The sequence below is a fragment of the Prorops nasuta genome, unplaced genomic scaffold (assembly GCF_024137725.1).
Source record: "Prorops nasuta isolate Cenicafe-Biocafe unplaced genomic scaffold, Cenicafe_Pnas_1.2 PNAS00045, whole genome shotgun sequence".
In the NCBI taxonomy this organism is placed as follows: Eukaryota; Metazoa; Arthropoda; class Insecta; order Hymenoptera; family Bethylidae; genus Prorops; species Prorops nasuta.
In genome coordinates this window covers 129,180-144,581 of record NW_027116842.1, presented here as the reverse complement: position 1 = coordinate 144,581, position 15,402 = coordinate 129,180, and the positions used below count along the sequence as shown (strand labels likewise).

Below are 15,402 nucleotides of genomic sequence, written 5' to 3'. Positions count from 1 at the left end.
GTGATACACATCGAGCAAGGAGCTACATAGACTGCTCCACTCACGCCCGGGGCTCTTTCATAATGAGACCCACTTGCTCTTTTTATTTATCTATCTGTCTAACTATATATATATATATATATATAGGTACTTGTAACTCCCCAAAGACCCCCAATCATAGCATGGCTCTGGGGAGCTTTCCTCGATCGCGAATGAAGCCTTCTTCATATAATTGTATTATTAGCCTCCCCCCGCCCCCGCCCCCCCCCCTCCCCACTGCTCTCTAATTAATGTCCAGTTATGCAGGGCAATAATTAACTTGCTTGGGAAAAATTCAATCTCTCTCTCTCTTTCCCCTAACTATAGGATAACCGATTCCAGCTCATCACGCATTAACCAAAAGTGCAATTATCCTGCGCGGCACGAGCTACGATCAATCTCTCCAAACAACTCCTTTCCTGCGATGCATTCAGTCTCGTGCATCCTAATTATTATCAGCTGCATAGCATCCGTTTTAGCTCTCATTGAATACTTCACGGCGATAAATAATAGTAGCGACTCGAATATTGGGTGAATGTACGAACGCTTTATGAATATATCTCGTGAATAAAATGAGATTATGAAATTATTACCGTGTTGTTTAATTAAGTATCCAATCTTTCCTCGCATCTCATTAAGATTACCGCAGTCTCTCCAGTGCAACAACTTTGAGCATCGTGATAAACGCTTTTCATTCCTAATTCTTGTTCCGATCATGCTGATTATGTGAACGAGGATGAGATAATTTCTGGAGAGATAATTTCTGTACTGGTTTCCACTACGCTTCGATCGGTTCTAATCCATCTCTCTCTCTCTCTCTCTCCCTCTCTCTTTATGGATGTTTATTCAAATTATACCTCATAGGTTTTATACATACATGCTACGCAGAGATAAAGACCCAATTCTCACAAGGCTATACAGAGTGTAAATATATTTAAAGGAGCACTTTGCGCAAAGCATGTGTAAAATAATTGTATAGTTTCCTTACCCGAACAGTTTTCGGTTTGGGAGATTGTTGTCGAGTAACCGAGATGCACTTGGTGTCCTGCAAGGATTTCTGATAGGCACGTTTCGTAAGATCCTGAGGAACGCTTTTCTCCTCGCCACGCGTCAGCGTTGTTGTTTTTCGAACGATTCGAGTGACGATGCGTTTTGTGCCATTCTCACCTCGTCTCGAGGTTTTCGTCGACTCGATCGACGAGCCTAAATTTCAACAAGCCAACTTTTCTCAATTGCTTCTCTCTCTCTCTCTCTCTCTCTCTCTCGATACCACCTCCACGAGTATTCATATATGCATACAAAGGATTCGCCTTCGCGCTAAGAAAAAAAAAAAAACGTCAAAGGAGCCACATCCCACGATCATCCCGATATATCGATTTCGACCAATTTAACTCGAGCAACGCGCAAACCTTGTAGCGACTTTGCATAAAATTTGATTATACATTGGAAAATATGCATAACGAAGGACACACCGCGCGCGCGCGCGCGCGATCAAGATCCTATCGACCAATAACAACGAGCACGGACAACGTATCTCACTCCTACACGAGAACGATCTCCGGAATCGCAGAGTTTATTAAGGAGACAGTTTGAAAGTATGCATGAGGAGCGTGGGCAAGATCAAGGTCACACGGGCCGATCAGCTGTTTCGCGAGCAGCGGCAACACCTGCCTCGATTATCGCGCACGTCTTTAAAATCGATTCTCCACGACAATAATTCCAACGCAAGAGCAACGACTCCGTCAAGATTGGTTACGCGACCGCGGAAAAAACTCGTCAAACCGATAGCAAACTTTCACGATGGAAAAGGGATTGAATTGGAAAGTGCGAAATGTCCAATGGTGGCACGTGGTTGGGACGCGCATGCGCGGTCGGCATGGGATGGCACTCCGAGTTTTGCGAGGCGGGAAAGCGAATCCTTCGAGGAGGAGAGAGACGAATCCACATTGTGATTCGGAGGTTGTTGAATTTTCCAGGTGCGCGGGGGTGTGTCGTACCCAAGACTTCGGTGGATAGTCGTCGTTTCGTGTAGACTGCCTGCAAATCGTCACTGGCCGGATTTCCTGTAGGAGCATTCGACGCAGCTACATTGTCGCGATCGTCCTCCTCGCGCGTGCCTTGTACAAAGAGGCGACCGCCTTTGCTGAAGCGATACATCGACATCCTTTTCCTTCGCCACACCACAAACTTTCCCTACTTCTCTTCCCTCTTCTTCTATCTCTATATATGTATGTGCACAGAGGGGCGAGTTTTTCTTCCTTCCGTATATCGTCCCTTCCGCCTCTCAAACTTCACTATATACTTTTCTCGATCGAACAGCACCGAAGCGATCCCTTTCCATCGACGGTCGATCGACGGAAGAGAGACTCATCTGCACCTGTTCTCCACCAGGTTACAATATATACCAGACCGTAACGAACACGCAGCTCTAGAAATTAAAGCAACCGATCCATAAAATAGGCGAATAAACGCGCGAGGAAGCTTCGCGAGTTTCACGCTATTTATTTCGAAGAATTTTCTTCAAGATTTGCGCGCGAGACACGGTAAAAGTCTATCACTGCTGAATGGAGGAAGGAGAGCGCGTTCGAAGCGCTCGCTGTTACACTCGCGGTTATCAATCCTCGCGAGCACACACGTACGATACACACAAGTACAAATCAAATTGTCGGCATGTTGAAGAATCGCGTTGTTAGCCCAGCAAAGATTCCACGCGACGTCAGTTATTATTTTCAGATGGATTCAACACACGAGTGTGTGCAACGGGTTCTAGTTTATTTATCGTTTTCGCTGTATCATTCGGAAGAATTCGGGAAAAAGCACCGGGGAAGCTAAAGCTACCAAATTTATACGTGTAAGATTGAAATACAGCTATATAAGATTACACTCCGACATTGCATGAAATTGGAAAAGTAGCTGGGTACACACAAGGCGTATCTCTGGCAGGAGTTACCAAGTACATAACAACAAGAGATTTGTACCCGTCGTATCGACAACAGAGAGGATCAAGCACATACACACGAACACCAGTGTCACGTCGTACACGGGAAACAATCACTCGACGCGAGTTGTCGGAAGAGAACGCGCACTGAGAAAGAGAGAGAGAGAGAGAGAGAGATGGAATAATCGGAATCGAATTGATTCGACTCGAAGTCGAGTAGAGTCGAGTCGAGTGGAAGACTAGAGAGAGAATACCGGCGTGGACGAGATGCGGAACGTTACTACTGGCTCGAGTCGGCGGAGCAGGTGTGGGAGGAGCGTGGGATGCAGGGGCGATCGGATCGGGGGATCGTCGATGGTCATGATCAAAGTCGGGCCCGTTGCTGCTGTCGGTGCCGACGAGGGGAATCCAGGAGGTAAGAGCGTGGACGTTTCGAAAGGACGCGAAGGAGTCGGCGCCGGAGAGAATGGAGTACGCGTGTCCATCGCCGACATCCATCCAGCAGTGACTGTGAGCAGTCGTCGTCGCTGCCTCGCTGTCCCCTCTCCCCCCCTCTCCACTACCACCACCAGCGCGCCGCGATCGGTTCGGTGTGTTTCCGAGTCTCCGCGCGGCGCTAGCTCCGCTCTCTCCCGTTGTGCTATTCGGCAATACTCGTCCGTTCCGTCGTTGGCTTTGACTTCGCCTCCAGCGGCTCCGGGCCTCCGGCCTCGCGCCGCGCGTCCAATGACGACACGAACCACGCCAGCCAGAGAGCAGGCTAGCCAAACGCGCGCAGGTGAGACATTTCCCTGTGCGCACTCGCGCCTAAGCTGCTGCTCCCCCCCCCCCTCCCTCCTGCTATCCCTTCCAAACTCGCTGCTAAGAGCATCCGCGCATGCGCCCGCCGTGTTCTTCCCCTTCTCCACCATCCTCGTTTGTTTATCTCCTCGACTACCTTTGCAACTCATTCAACGTCTTTGCTTTTTTGCGTGCCCATTTTCTATAGACACTCGAGATTCCAAAACATCGCTATAGAAATGGTTTCTTACGAATCTCCTCGAGACGTTCCTTTATTATTGTGTATTATGATCGGTGAACCTTGGTTAGATTTACTTGGAAAAGCCTGGCGATCGTTCTTCCAACGCACAGTCGATCCAAGTGCGCCGTGTACTTGAAATATCTTGCACAATCGTGAATTTTCTACGGGTAATTCATGCTTGGTATGCCACAAGTGGGTCCACAGTGCTCTTTTAAGACGATCGATCATATTTCGTAGTCGGCGTGAATTACCTTAGTTGTTTTTCCTCCTTTCCTTTTCGAGAGATTTCGCTGCTCGACGAGACCATAAGAGAAGAGAGGATTTCTCTCTCCCTCTCCCGGCTAAAGGCCGGTTCGCGACCACGCGCGCTACTCGATCGTCTTAGCCGGAGAGATATGCGACAGCGAGACAGCTGACGAGCGCGCTCATCTGCATGCGCGAATAAGCATAAGAGGTGGGCGCGATTATCCTCCAAGCGCAAGCCCGGGCCGCGAAGGCTACCCGGAATCTCCAGCGGCAAAACAACAAGGAAACGCCTTCGGCTCGAAAAATCCTTACGATGCAATCGATATTTTTGCTCCAACCATCTCTCACGTATCGAGATCACATTATATAACCCGGCCGGCAATTATGCCATTTATACTTAAATCTCCATTATACAAATGTATTTCTTCGCTCACGGATTTCCATGATTTTATCATAAATCCGTAAAAGACACTCGCACTTTATTGCTCGTGCAATCGATTCGAGTATCGCGACAAACGGTAGGTTTATCGCATGCACATGTATATATATATATATATATATATATATGTATATTTGCATGAATTAATCAAAAGAGTGCAAACCGGGCTGGAAGATAAGTCCCAATGATGCAAATTGACGCATTTCGAAAGAAACCCTGCATTTGCATGATACGAATTTTTGAACAAAGCGGCGGAGCTATGCGTTTCGAGTTAATTTTTCTGTGCGCATGACAGAGTGCGGAGCGTGTCTACGCATCGCTGGGCAGCATGCCCCTTTGTAAAAAAAAAAAAGAGAAAAAGGAAAAAAAACGCTTAGACCGGGGGCACGCTTGGAGAGGGCACGTGATACGACAGGTGCGCTTCCTGCAAATTTCTCAACGAGGTCAACTCCAGCTTTCCCTTTGCTCGCTTAATTTTTCGTAATCTATCGTCGTTAGAGAAAAATTGCACTTGCGTTCGTTAATTCTCTCTATCGTGGAACGTATCGTTGCACGGCGATTACGCGTCAGCGTTGTTCCTCGTGTGGAAACCATTCATAAGTCGGCCACACGTGACTGCACCAAACGTGAAAAGCAAATAACGAACCTTTCGTCGAATTGAATAATGCCAGCGCTAAACGAACAAGTTTTTTTCTGAATGAAACGCGTAGCGCGAGCATCGAGATACGAGCGTCTCGAGCGTCTGTGAAAAGCGTTCCGTCGTATTTTCGTTGTCTACTCGCTCGCTTATCTATTACAATGAGGAATAACGAGGCCAAACCCCCCCCCCCCCCCCCCCGGGCTTCTTTATTCTTTTACAAACTTTCAGCATATAATCACACATACGCGTAAACCGATGTACGACGAAAATTCCTTGTCTCCCCACTGGCCAGTTATCTTCGAGCGTAAACAGTGACGATACAACAGTTTCGTTGGAATTGCTCGCCTCGATGAAAAATCCACGAAAAGCACTTTTGATTTGTGCATGACGTAGAGCGAGCACCCAAACGGTCCACGCAACTTGCGCAACGCGTCCTTATCACCTTCGAACGGCTTATTGCGCGATCCGTTCGAGTTGCTGAAATTAATAGAGTCGGAGTAGCACTTTTTATCCCTTATTCGGATGCTCGTCTTCGCTATGTTTGATTGATCAGAGGGGCGAATCAGAGGTGAGAGAGATAAATGAGCAGCGCGGGACACGTAAAAAGAGGACAGGGCGAGAAGGGGAGTCTAGTAGTGCTCGCCAGGAGAGATCGCAGGGCGGATATGAAGTCATCGCACTCGACGGTATTTGATTGTACCGCGACTTCCGGCGCATACCAATTACCGGCTTCGGTGCGAAAACTCAATTTTGCTCTTCTCCGACCAACCGCGCGCGTCTTCCGAACTTTCCAAATTTCCAACCGATCGGAATATCGAACGCTTCGCAGGAGAAAAACTTTCAGATTTCCATTATTCAACCGACGCTATTTTTCTCATAATCTCAAAGTCGAGTAGAATACACTGTACATAAGGCTACACGTGGTATATATATATATATATATATACGTGAAACTCGATTCACCTCCGAAGCGAGGAGCAGAAATTTCCATATTTCGTCTGCAAATGGAGCATATAGCAAAAGAGTTCCGGTTTTACGAGTACACGCGATGAAAAACGGTTCCTATGCTCTCTTCTTATACGTAAATTGCCCATATACTGCAGAGGTAATGGTTTAAATTGGACGGAGGATCGTATTCCAACGATATATTGGAAAATATACATTGTTCGAAGAGTTAAAAATCATCCAAGTGACAAAGTTGTAAAAATGAATTGTTAAGATGAAAAAAAAGATATAGTGGAGTGTCCGATTGATCTTTTGCTTTGCGAGCAATAGCTTCTTATAGTTCTGAAACTCTGTAGGAGGAGGAGGCAGGTAGGAGAGAAGAAGCGCGCTTGAGAAAAATTCAGAGGATGGAAAAGACCATCGCTAAATGCTCGGTACCGTTAAAGCGAATATCATACCGGTATTTATACTCGCTCCTCGGAGTAAGCGCGCAGAGCTATATACTATATATATATATATACACGTACAGAGAGCGGAGATGTTTCTTGGCCGCGCTCGACGGTATACTCGCAGGTAAGCCAAGATTTGAGAAACGTTGCAAGAATCTCTCTCTCTCTCTCTCTCTCTCTCTCTCTCTTAGCGGTTATTCGAGTTGGATGATGTCATAGAAAAGTAGCGTCATCGCAAAGTTGGAGATCGGAGTGGACAATGCGAGACGAAAAAGGAAGGAGAGAAAGACAAAGAGCAGCGCGCGCGCTAGCGCTCGACTAGCTTTTTACTACTGTCGAGCTGCAGCATGCGACTCTTCTATCCTCTCGAGGACTTGGTCAGGGCAATTGCGTAGGTGTGCTGTTTACTCGTTTCTCGTAGGACGCAAGATCGTCTCCTCTCGAGCTCGCTGAGAAACCAGGTCACGATGGACATGGACGAAGAGTCAAGGTCCACGGTCGCTTTCTCAAATAACCATTGTACTTCCTTTCGATCGACAATTATATATATATATATATATGACATGGTTTGTAGAGTGATAAAACACATGGATGAATGGTTTTTTTTTTTTTGCAACAAAAGTTCGCATCATCTTCTATGGGGAAAAGTGTATTGATAGCTCGGCTTTAAATTAATTGTAAAAAGCCTTTTTACACTGGCCGGATTACACTAGCAAGTGTAACATTCTATACAGATGGTAGAGCTTCCGCGCTACTGTTTATATGTATACATCGCGTTAAATAGAAACTCGAAGATCGAACGTCCGATAATCCGGTCGAAATCAAAATAATCCTTGTACTCGGTCAATTTTTTTTTGTTTTTTTTTTGTTTGTCGGCTGTCTTATCCCACCAGTCAGTTTGGTAAACAGAAATCTGCCTCGTATCTTTTTACATTTAGCCCGTGGCGATTGGACGAACGAATACGTGGTTATTTCCATGGCAGAAACGTGTTGTCCGTTACGTTGTTTGACAGAGGTAGATTCGTATTATCATAATTATAAGGAAGGCACGTTTTCGCCCACGTTCTCTGCTCCTACTACTTATTGACGTTCACTGAACAATCCGTGAAAAACCGTAAAAGGACACCGCAAACACGCACACATGGACCACCCATTTTATACTTGCGGTTAATTCTTTATGAAAAAAAAAAGAAAGATAAATAAAGCAAACGATAATAGCAAATGTACATAAGTGTTTTGACTGAGAAGGATTGTTCCGGTCCGTTGGCAGAGGAAGCGTGTGTGTCTCAGGGATAAAACACACGAGTGTTTATATACATATATATATATATATATATATATATGTATAGGGGACTGCGTAGGACATATTAATGGTTTTTAAAGAAGCAAGCCAGATATGGGAAATGTCGAGCACGGATTAATCAAACTGATTAATTCTTCGGCTCGACGATATAAATTTATGAGATTTTAGCGAGGAAAAACATTGCAGGCGTTTGGCGAACATTCGAGTCGTGCATGGGACGAATAAGGGATGATCGGCAATTGGATCTCGCGAAAGTCGACGAGTCATTTGACGAATGCGGCGAGCAGGTTGCGACATAATATTCATTAGGATTGCAGAACACGTGGGTATTTACCACACGTACTGCTACCTTGACCGGTAAAGGGAATCCGAGAGTGAGCGTGTTTGGCCATTTGGCGTGTGATGTGACTCCACCCCTTTTCTGGGACTGCAGTTTCGCAGAATTTTCGCCAATCCCCTGCACCACCGTCGTTCCGATCTTAATCTATCGCATCTACAAAGTTGCACCTCGACTTTCTCATCTACAAACTCTCGAGCCAAAGCAACATTTAAATGACGATCGAGCAACCTTTTTCTTCGATAAACGACCACGGTTAATCGGTCCAATTAATTTTTTTCAACCTAAACACGGTATGGAGCGATAAGAAAAGTGCCAGCTGGTTATCGTATATATCGCTTGGTAAGAGAGCGTCGTTTCAACGGGAATGGATCGTCCATAGGGTGAAAATTGTGGATGAGAGAAAAGTGTACTGCGAGAGAAGAAATGATCCCCGTTTGTTGTAATAATTCAACGGATTGGCAGCACCGTCGATGATTGAAAGCCTCGGAGGAGCACGCCAGGGATCATCCTAGTGTCGCCATCTACACTGAACGAGGCTAACGATCGGTCGGTAACTCTGCCGGTAAAACAGCGAGAAAGAAGTGAAACGCTCGATAAAGTAGATCCCTACCATCGAAACATATAAATATAGAGGAGATGAAAATTTTCATCGAATCGAGTAGATACTTTAATTGGAACTCTACGGGGTGCAGAAAAGGTTCACTTACCTTCCGTCGCCATCTCTGTGGTGCGAAAGAAAAGAAAATCAAAGAAGATCAATTAGATCGATGATACACTCTCTCTTAACGACTACCGGGTGTTCTTATTGTAAAAATAGTGGATACCACACTGTTTTACTTCTTTCTTGCCTCGATCTACGAAATAAATTCATTTTCAAGGTGTTAATCTTTATCGCTTCGGCAACGCTATAAAAACCAACACACTCGGAGGAACTCGACGGACTGGAATTTGCGATAAGAGCAAATTGTTGTGGCATTGCTCGTAAAGCACGCGTGCTCTTGTGTGTATGGAGTTGAATGAAATGGATCGATAGTTGTCGAGAGTCCCATTGGGAATGAAAAAAGGCCAAGAAACGCAACGAGTTGGAAAGACCGATCGGCTTTGTACGCGCGCGCGCGCGTAACTCGGTTAATCGGCTCTCGCGACTTTTTCTGGCGCTTCGCGAGGCGCTCATAATTTTCTCGACGTGCGAACGTCGCTCGTCCGCTGTCGCTCGATCCTCGAGTCTGCCTGCTCCGCATCGTGCACGCGACCTCGTTTCAACGATGCATTCGACATACCAGATCGGCGCGCGTACCCTTTGAACATCGAAGAAAGCCCGTTTGGACTTTTCGCCTGCTGCCCCCTCGTACACCGACTCCTCCTCTTCTCAACATCGCACGAATAAGCTCTTTCAGCCTCAACGCGTAAAATATCATCATAGTTCCTCGCGATGATACCCAATGTAAACATACGATTCATTCTTTTTTATTGTAACATAAACAATTTCCAATCGAGTCACCCGATATAAACCTCGCGAGTCCCTCGAGATCGGCATTCATCGTTATTACAACGTTATTCCCCCGATCGATCGGAAACACCCGATAGTTACGTTTCGCGCGTTCTATATCCGCTACGGAAAGAATCGAGCCGTAAATTTTTCGAGTTTATCGAAACTTTCCTTTATGCAAAAATTCCTACAGTATCCAAGAAGGTACGTGGATGTAAAATTTGTAGCTAGCTGCCAGATTTGCGAGTGAAAGCGAAGAGATTTTAAAGTAGAAACTTGGGGAGAAAATGTTGTGTGTAGGGAGGGAAGACAATAAAGGTCTCTTGTGTCTCGCGTGTGGGAACCTCCTGGAAGAGGTAGGAAAAACAAATGGCACATTTAATTACTTGGAAAATTCTTTAATCGCCGTGCTGATGAGACGGAATCAAAGGAGGGCCGTCTCTCTTTAGCAAAATATAGATATATACTTGTGGATCGATCGCTATATAGAGAGAAAAGGCGATGAGAGAGAGAGAGGAGAGCGTGGAAGGAGCGGGGGACGCGTGAGCCGATGCCCGGTCGATCTTTCCTCCTCGCATATATGCAAATCTTCGTTTACGATGCGAGCAATGCAGAGCGAAGAAAAAGAGGCTGGCCTGCGCAGTGCGCGCCGCGCGTTTTCCCAAGAAGACTTAAAATTCTCAGGGTACGTAATTCCCTCGGCTAATTTGTATTCCTCGCGAATATTTTACCACCACAGTCAGTCCGACCTCGCGCCACTCTTCGATTATCGATTTACGACGTAAACTCAACCGCACATTTTGCAACAACTATATATATATATATATATATATATATATATATACTACGGTAGATATGTTTAATATCACTTATGCTCGCCCGAGGAAAATTCTCGCATGATCGGTAATCGAGCAAATTAATCGCACCAAGAAACGGACTTACCTGGAAATGCAGGATAATGGTCCATATGAGACCGAGGGTGAGCTTGGGATTTCCATCGACGATATCTTCGGCTCGAATATTAACCAGCTTGATCTTCTTGTAGCGTAAAAAATCGAGGGCCATTTGGACATTTTGCATCATGTGGAAACGCATTCGACCTCTCTCTCGTGGCTGAAAATGAAAAATCAACGTGAGAGAGATACGGGACAATCGTTGCGTTACGCGCGGTGTCTTTTTCTATATACGGAATACACGCGCGTGGAACAAAACGGAAATTATGCAGCAGAGCGATTGCTGGTTGGACGCATTAATTATAGTTGCAGTGTCAGTTTGCGTTGATTGGTAAGGCCGGAATTTATCGGTTCGAAATGAAATTGGCAGCCGGCCTAAATATGCGAACCGCGGCCGATATTCAAATATCGCGTGTCAGCAATAAAGGTCTCAGCTACGCTAATTTCACTGATTGATTCATTGTATTCTCGGCCGTTTCTAAAGGGTAAAGAGAGAACCTGCTAGATTTACCCGATAGCCTGGTAATTCGTTAAAAAATAATCCTTTCTTGCCTTCTTCTTCTTCTTCTTCTTATATCTCTATATATAAGCACGACTTGGTTAATTGTGCCAAAGTTTCAAAGTGTAAAGTAATTAACTGCCAGAAGGCGGATCGTTCGTTCTTGTAATCCGATGTTATACACAGATTGATGATACACTCGAGATTAACCTCTCATCGCGTTTACATCAACTATTCCTCAGCCTTACACCGTTTACACGATTGTAACTTTCATGTCGGATACCGATCGACCATTCCAACGATTTCTTACCAATTAAGCATTCGTCATAATTTCAAGTAAATTTGCAATAAAAGCACAGCATACATATATATATATATATATATATAGTAATACTTACAAGATGCTCGCCAGAGAGCACCTCCAGTAAAGAGATGAGGTTGTGCCCGTCCCGCAGGTCCTCGAACAAGTCGCCAACATGTCTGCTAGCCTGTAACATTTTCCCAAATGGGGCAAAGCGTTAAACACACCGTGCAATGTAGCTCACGATCGGAATAAATAACGGACGAATAACAGTCGGCCGATAAAACGTAAAGACCATAAGCGTAAATCAAGAGCCCGATAAATATCGCTTCGTTATATTAATTATAGCTTGAACACCGAAATCAGAAATACAATTACAATCGGGACGCTTATATATGGCGCTTACGTGTAAACAAATGGTATCGAGAATGGAAAGAAAATGCCATATATATATATATATATATATATATATATGTAGTCGCAGTGCAATTAAAGAGCACCACTCGGTGCACTTTAAGCTCGCGAGGAAACATATATACTCATCGGTAACATTTGCACAACGTATAACAACGATAAGGGATGAAAGCAAAGGAAGGATGAAAGGATCTGTCGAAGAGAAACAATTTGCTGTGAAGAAACATGCAAGATGACATCGTGCAACTTGAGGCAAAATCTTTACGATTGACACAACATCGATAGTTAAGTGTGGGGGCAACAACTTACTGTAGGCGAACAGCAGGGCTGATTGTTGACAACAACACACACGTGAAGGCACGTGTAAGTCTGGAAAAATGGAAGAAAACCAATAGCGTGTTTGAGAAACTTTGTATATATATATATATATATATATAGTGTAGTGTTTCTTGTGTGTGTTTGCTTGATCGATGTTTTTTGTATAAGCGCAGAGACATAGCTCTGTCGAGGAACAAGTTTCCAAGATCCCTTTGTTACTCGACCCTTTGCGTTAGAAGCTAATTAAAATAGTAAATAAATTCCTCGGTGCCAAGTTACACGCACACACAAGAGTTCTTTCGTCGAGTCGTTCGTACAACGCGTGCACAATTATGGAAAGAAAAATTGCGTTTCATGATAACAAGTTTGTAAATGACTTCGTTAGAGACTGAGACGGCTGTCGATACCTGCTATTTTATCTCTCGCTATCTAATCAGTTGAACAATGTCGCGGTTATAGTTTTAAATCTCATGAATTTCGACAATGGAAATTCATGCAAGTTGATACATCGCGGTTTTGCATATTTCGTTATAGTCGCGTGTATAGAGTGAGCATAGGGTCATTTTATTTGCTCTCTTATATACATTTAGACTTGTCAACATACCCTACTCCAATTATCATTTTACAGGTATAATTGGTGAGAAAAAAAGTAGTACACACACACACACACACACACACAACTCTCTTATCAAGTCTTTTCCTATACAAATTTGATGAAAAGCAATGACGACGTACCTTGACGTATTTCCAATGCTGAGGAAAGCATGAAAAAGAGAAGGAGAAAACATAGACTAGGTAAGTTTGTTAGTGACTGAGTTTGTTCCGCGACTGGGTAAGGTAGAATGCCCAGCGACGTGTGTAAACACTTAATTGCAAAACGTACTTTCGACTTGGTTATTATGACGAGCGGAAAGTATTATATACTAACAGGTGAAAATTTTTCAACACTAATTTTTAAGTTACGTAAAAAGAATTGTACACGCTTATCGTTGTATTATTAATAGCACGGAACACTGTTAGGGGAAAAGAAAATGCTTATATATATATATTTAAATATAAGATTAATAATAATATTGGGACAAATTATTTCTTTAAACTAATCATTCGTAGGATACACGTGGAAGATCGTGGCGCTGCAAAGTCTCTTATACATATACATATATATATATATATATATATATACGTTTCGTATATCCAGTGGGTTAGATTACAAAGCCTCGTCCCACTCATTTTCTTTTCATCAATCGAATATATCAGTTTTATGGAGAAATTCAACGTTAAATATAGTTTTGATGGATGAGATCGTTCGCTCGCTATAAAAGCAGTGTTTCGACGATCGATATACGTATAGAAGAGAGTGGCTCGTAGTTTCGTTGCTTTCGAAACAACACGCTGCAATGCCTATCGATCAAGAGCACGATCGACTTTTGTTCGTCAGCTGACAGGACTCGCAGCGCTGTATTGCCGTCGCCGTTGCGTCGGAGGGGATGTGCTTGAGAAAACGCGCGAATCAATCTCTCTTATACATATATATATATTGGCGAATCGCTGCAGCAGAGAGAGAGAGAGAGAGAGAGAGAGAGAGAGACGGTGCGTGCGCGAATCTGGTGTTAAAAGTGCACCCACTTTGAGCGATTATTGCGACAAGAGAGCTGCGAAAGCCCTGGGTAAAACACCCCCCTCCCCCCTCCCACATGACGAAGTAACAAGTTGGCAAGTGAGCGAACGCGGTGGGCGCAGGAGAAGGTGTCCGAATAAGGTCAGACTTCCAAGCTTTATACGTGGGCGCGCGGAATCGCCCGGGTGGGCTGAAAAACCTGCGTCGACCAATCGAATAACGCGTTAACCGAGTCAGGTACTCCTGTTTAATCGCTGCAAAAAATTCGCTCACCTTGCGAGATCGATACCTATATATATATATATATATGTATTTATCAAGCGGTTCCATTCCGGTGGACGATGATTCGAGCGTCGACAAAATTCACGTGCGAAAAAATTCTAATGGAAAAAAAAGAGAGGAATAAATAATTGTCACGTGGACTATAAATCGCGCTAATAACGTTGCTTTCTACCTGATTATACCGCGGCAGGCCGATTCCATAACGAATGCTGCGCACAGCGTTTGGCGTGGACGACGCGAGGTGAGGGGGGGGGGGGGCAAAGATTTATAGCTCGGGGTGTAACGTACTTTGCTATGTAGAATCACGGCTAATAGCGTTTGCTGTGTGTGTGTGTGTCTTTAGATATACGCTTGTGTTGTTCGAGTGGATTTTAGCTAACGCTCTTGCAAATTTCTGCAAGGTTTCGCGCATCGAATCGAGGAAACGCGTGCGTTCCTCTTCTTCTGCACTATATATATATATATATATGTATATAGCAAAGAGGTTGGTGGTCGTAGTAGGATCTCCCGCGTCGTGCGTTTGGCAAGTAGAAAAAGCTGCACACAGTGACTGGCGACAAATCGATGCTGCGAGTCCATGCACGAGAGCTTACTATGTGTGTGTGTGCGTGTGTTGCTTGGGTATCAGCTGGCGCGCGAACACGACAAGGAGAAAAGAAGCGAGGAATTCGCCTTCTCGTCGTCCACGCAATGTCCGCAACGACAGCGCCAAAATACCGCTTCTTTTGCAAGCCTCCACCAGCAGTAATTAGTAAAGTTGCAATTAAACCACTGGCTACATTGTATTAAGTAACTTAAATTCCAAGATAGGCTCAATCGTCTCTCCGCCTATCGCGCCATAAATCGAATGCCAACCAATCGGTAAACATGCGGCGAACAACCGATCGAATCTAATTATTGTTAGAAAGTGATTTACCGAAATAATTAAGGCCTCCTCTACGCGCGTACGCTGTGTTGCGCCATTTTTGCTAGACGAGGGATGCGAGTGGAGTCTGTGTAACACGGTATATACTAGCTGGTTTGCTTTGTCAATTGATAATTAAGCAGCTGGGAAGAATGGAACAATTCATTATACAGACAGTTTTTTTTTTTTTTTTTTTTTTTTTTTTTTTAATTAGAATGTAGAGGGTACTTGTTTATAAATGAATATCTCAGAATTGGTTAAAGATACGAGACACTTTTGTCGAAT

At 44.4% G+C, this 15,402-nt stretch overlaps 2 protein-coding genes across 2 annotated transcripts in view; both read right to left on the bottom strand.

Annotated features, from left to right (window-relative positions):
- The window catches only part of shot (dystonin-like protein short stop), an 82,629-nt gene that overhangs the window by 51,044 nt on the left and 16,183 nt on the right, over positions 1 to 15,402 (bottom strand). The window contains exons 3-6 of the mRNA XM_066744474.1: positions 13,049 to 13,066; positions 12,305 to 12,364; positions 11,679 to 11,768; positions 10,771 to 10,941 (exon numbers count right to left, since the gene is read on the bottom strand). Coding sequence (XP_066600571.1) covers positions 10,771 to 10,941; positions 11,679 to 11,768; positions 12,305 to 12,364; positions 13,049 to 13,066 — 339 coding nt within the window. The remainder of the gene's footprint in view (positions 1 to 10,770; positions 10,942 to 11,678; positions 11,769 to 12,304; positions 12,365 to 13,048; positions 13,067 to 15,402) is intronic.
- Positions 814 to 3,561, bottom strand: LOC136784020 (uncharacterized). Its single transcript, XM_066744473.1, has 4 exons — positions 3,033 to 3,561; positions 2,016 to 2,446; positions 1,007 to 1,221; positions 814 to 931 (listed from the first exon to the last, which is right to left on the bottom strand). The coding sequence occupies exons 2-4, from the start codon at positions 2,179 to 2,181 to the stop codon at positions 899 to 901; spliced, it is 414 nt and encodes a 137-aa protein (XP_066600570.1). The 5' UTR covers positions 2,182 to 2,446; positions 3,033 to 3,561; the 3' UTR covers positions 814 to 898.

Excerpts from the sequence above, each read along its gene's own strand:
- LOC136784020 (XM_066744473.1), bottom strand. The coding sequence starts at position 2,181 with ATGTCGATGTATCGCTTCAGCAAAGGCGGTCGCCTCTTTGTACAAGGC. Across the intron at positions 1,222-2,015 it reads ACTATCCACCGAAGTCTTGG|GCTCGTCGATCGAGTCGACG; the intron begins GTACGACACACC and ends GTTGAAATTTAG. Across the intron at positions 932-1,006 it reads CCAAACCGAAAACTGTTCGG|CCTTGTGAGAATTGGGTCTT; the intron begins GTAAGGAAACTA and ends CACTCTGTATAG.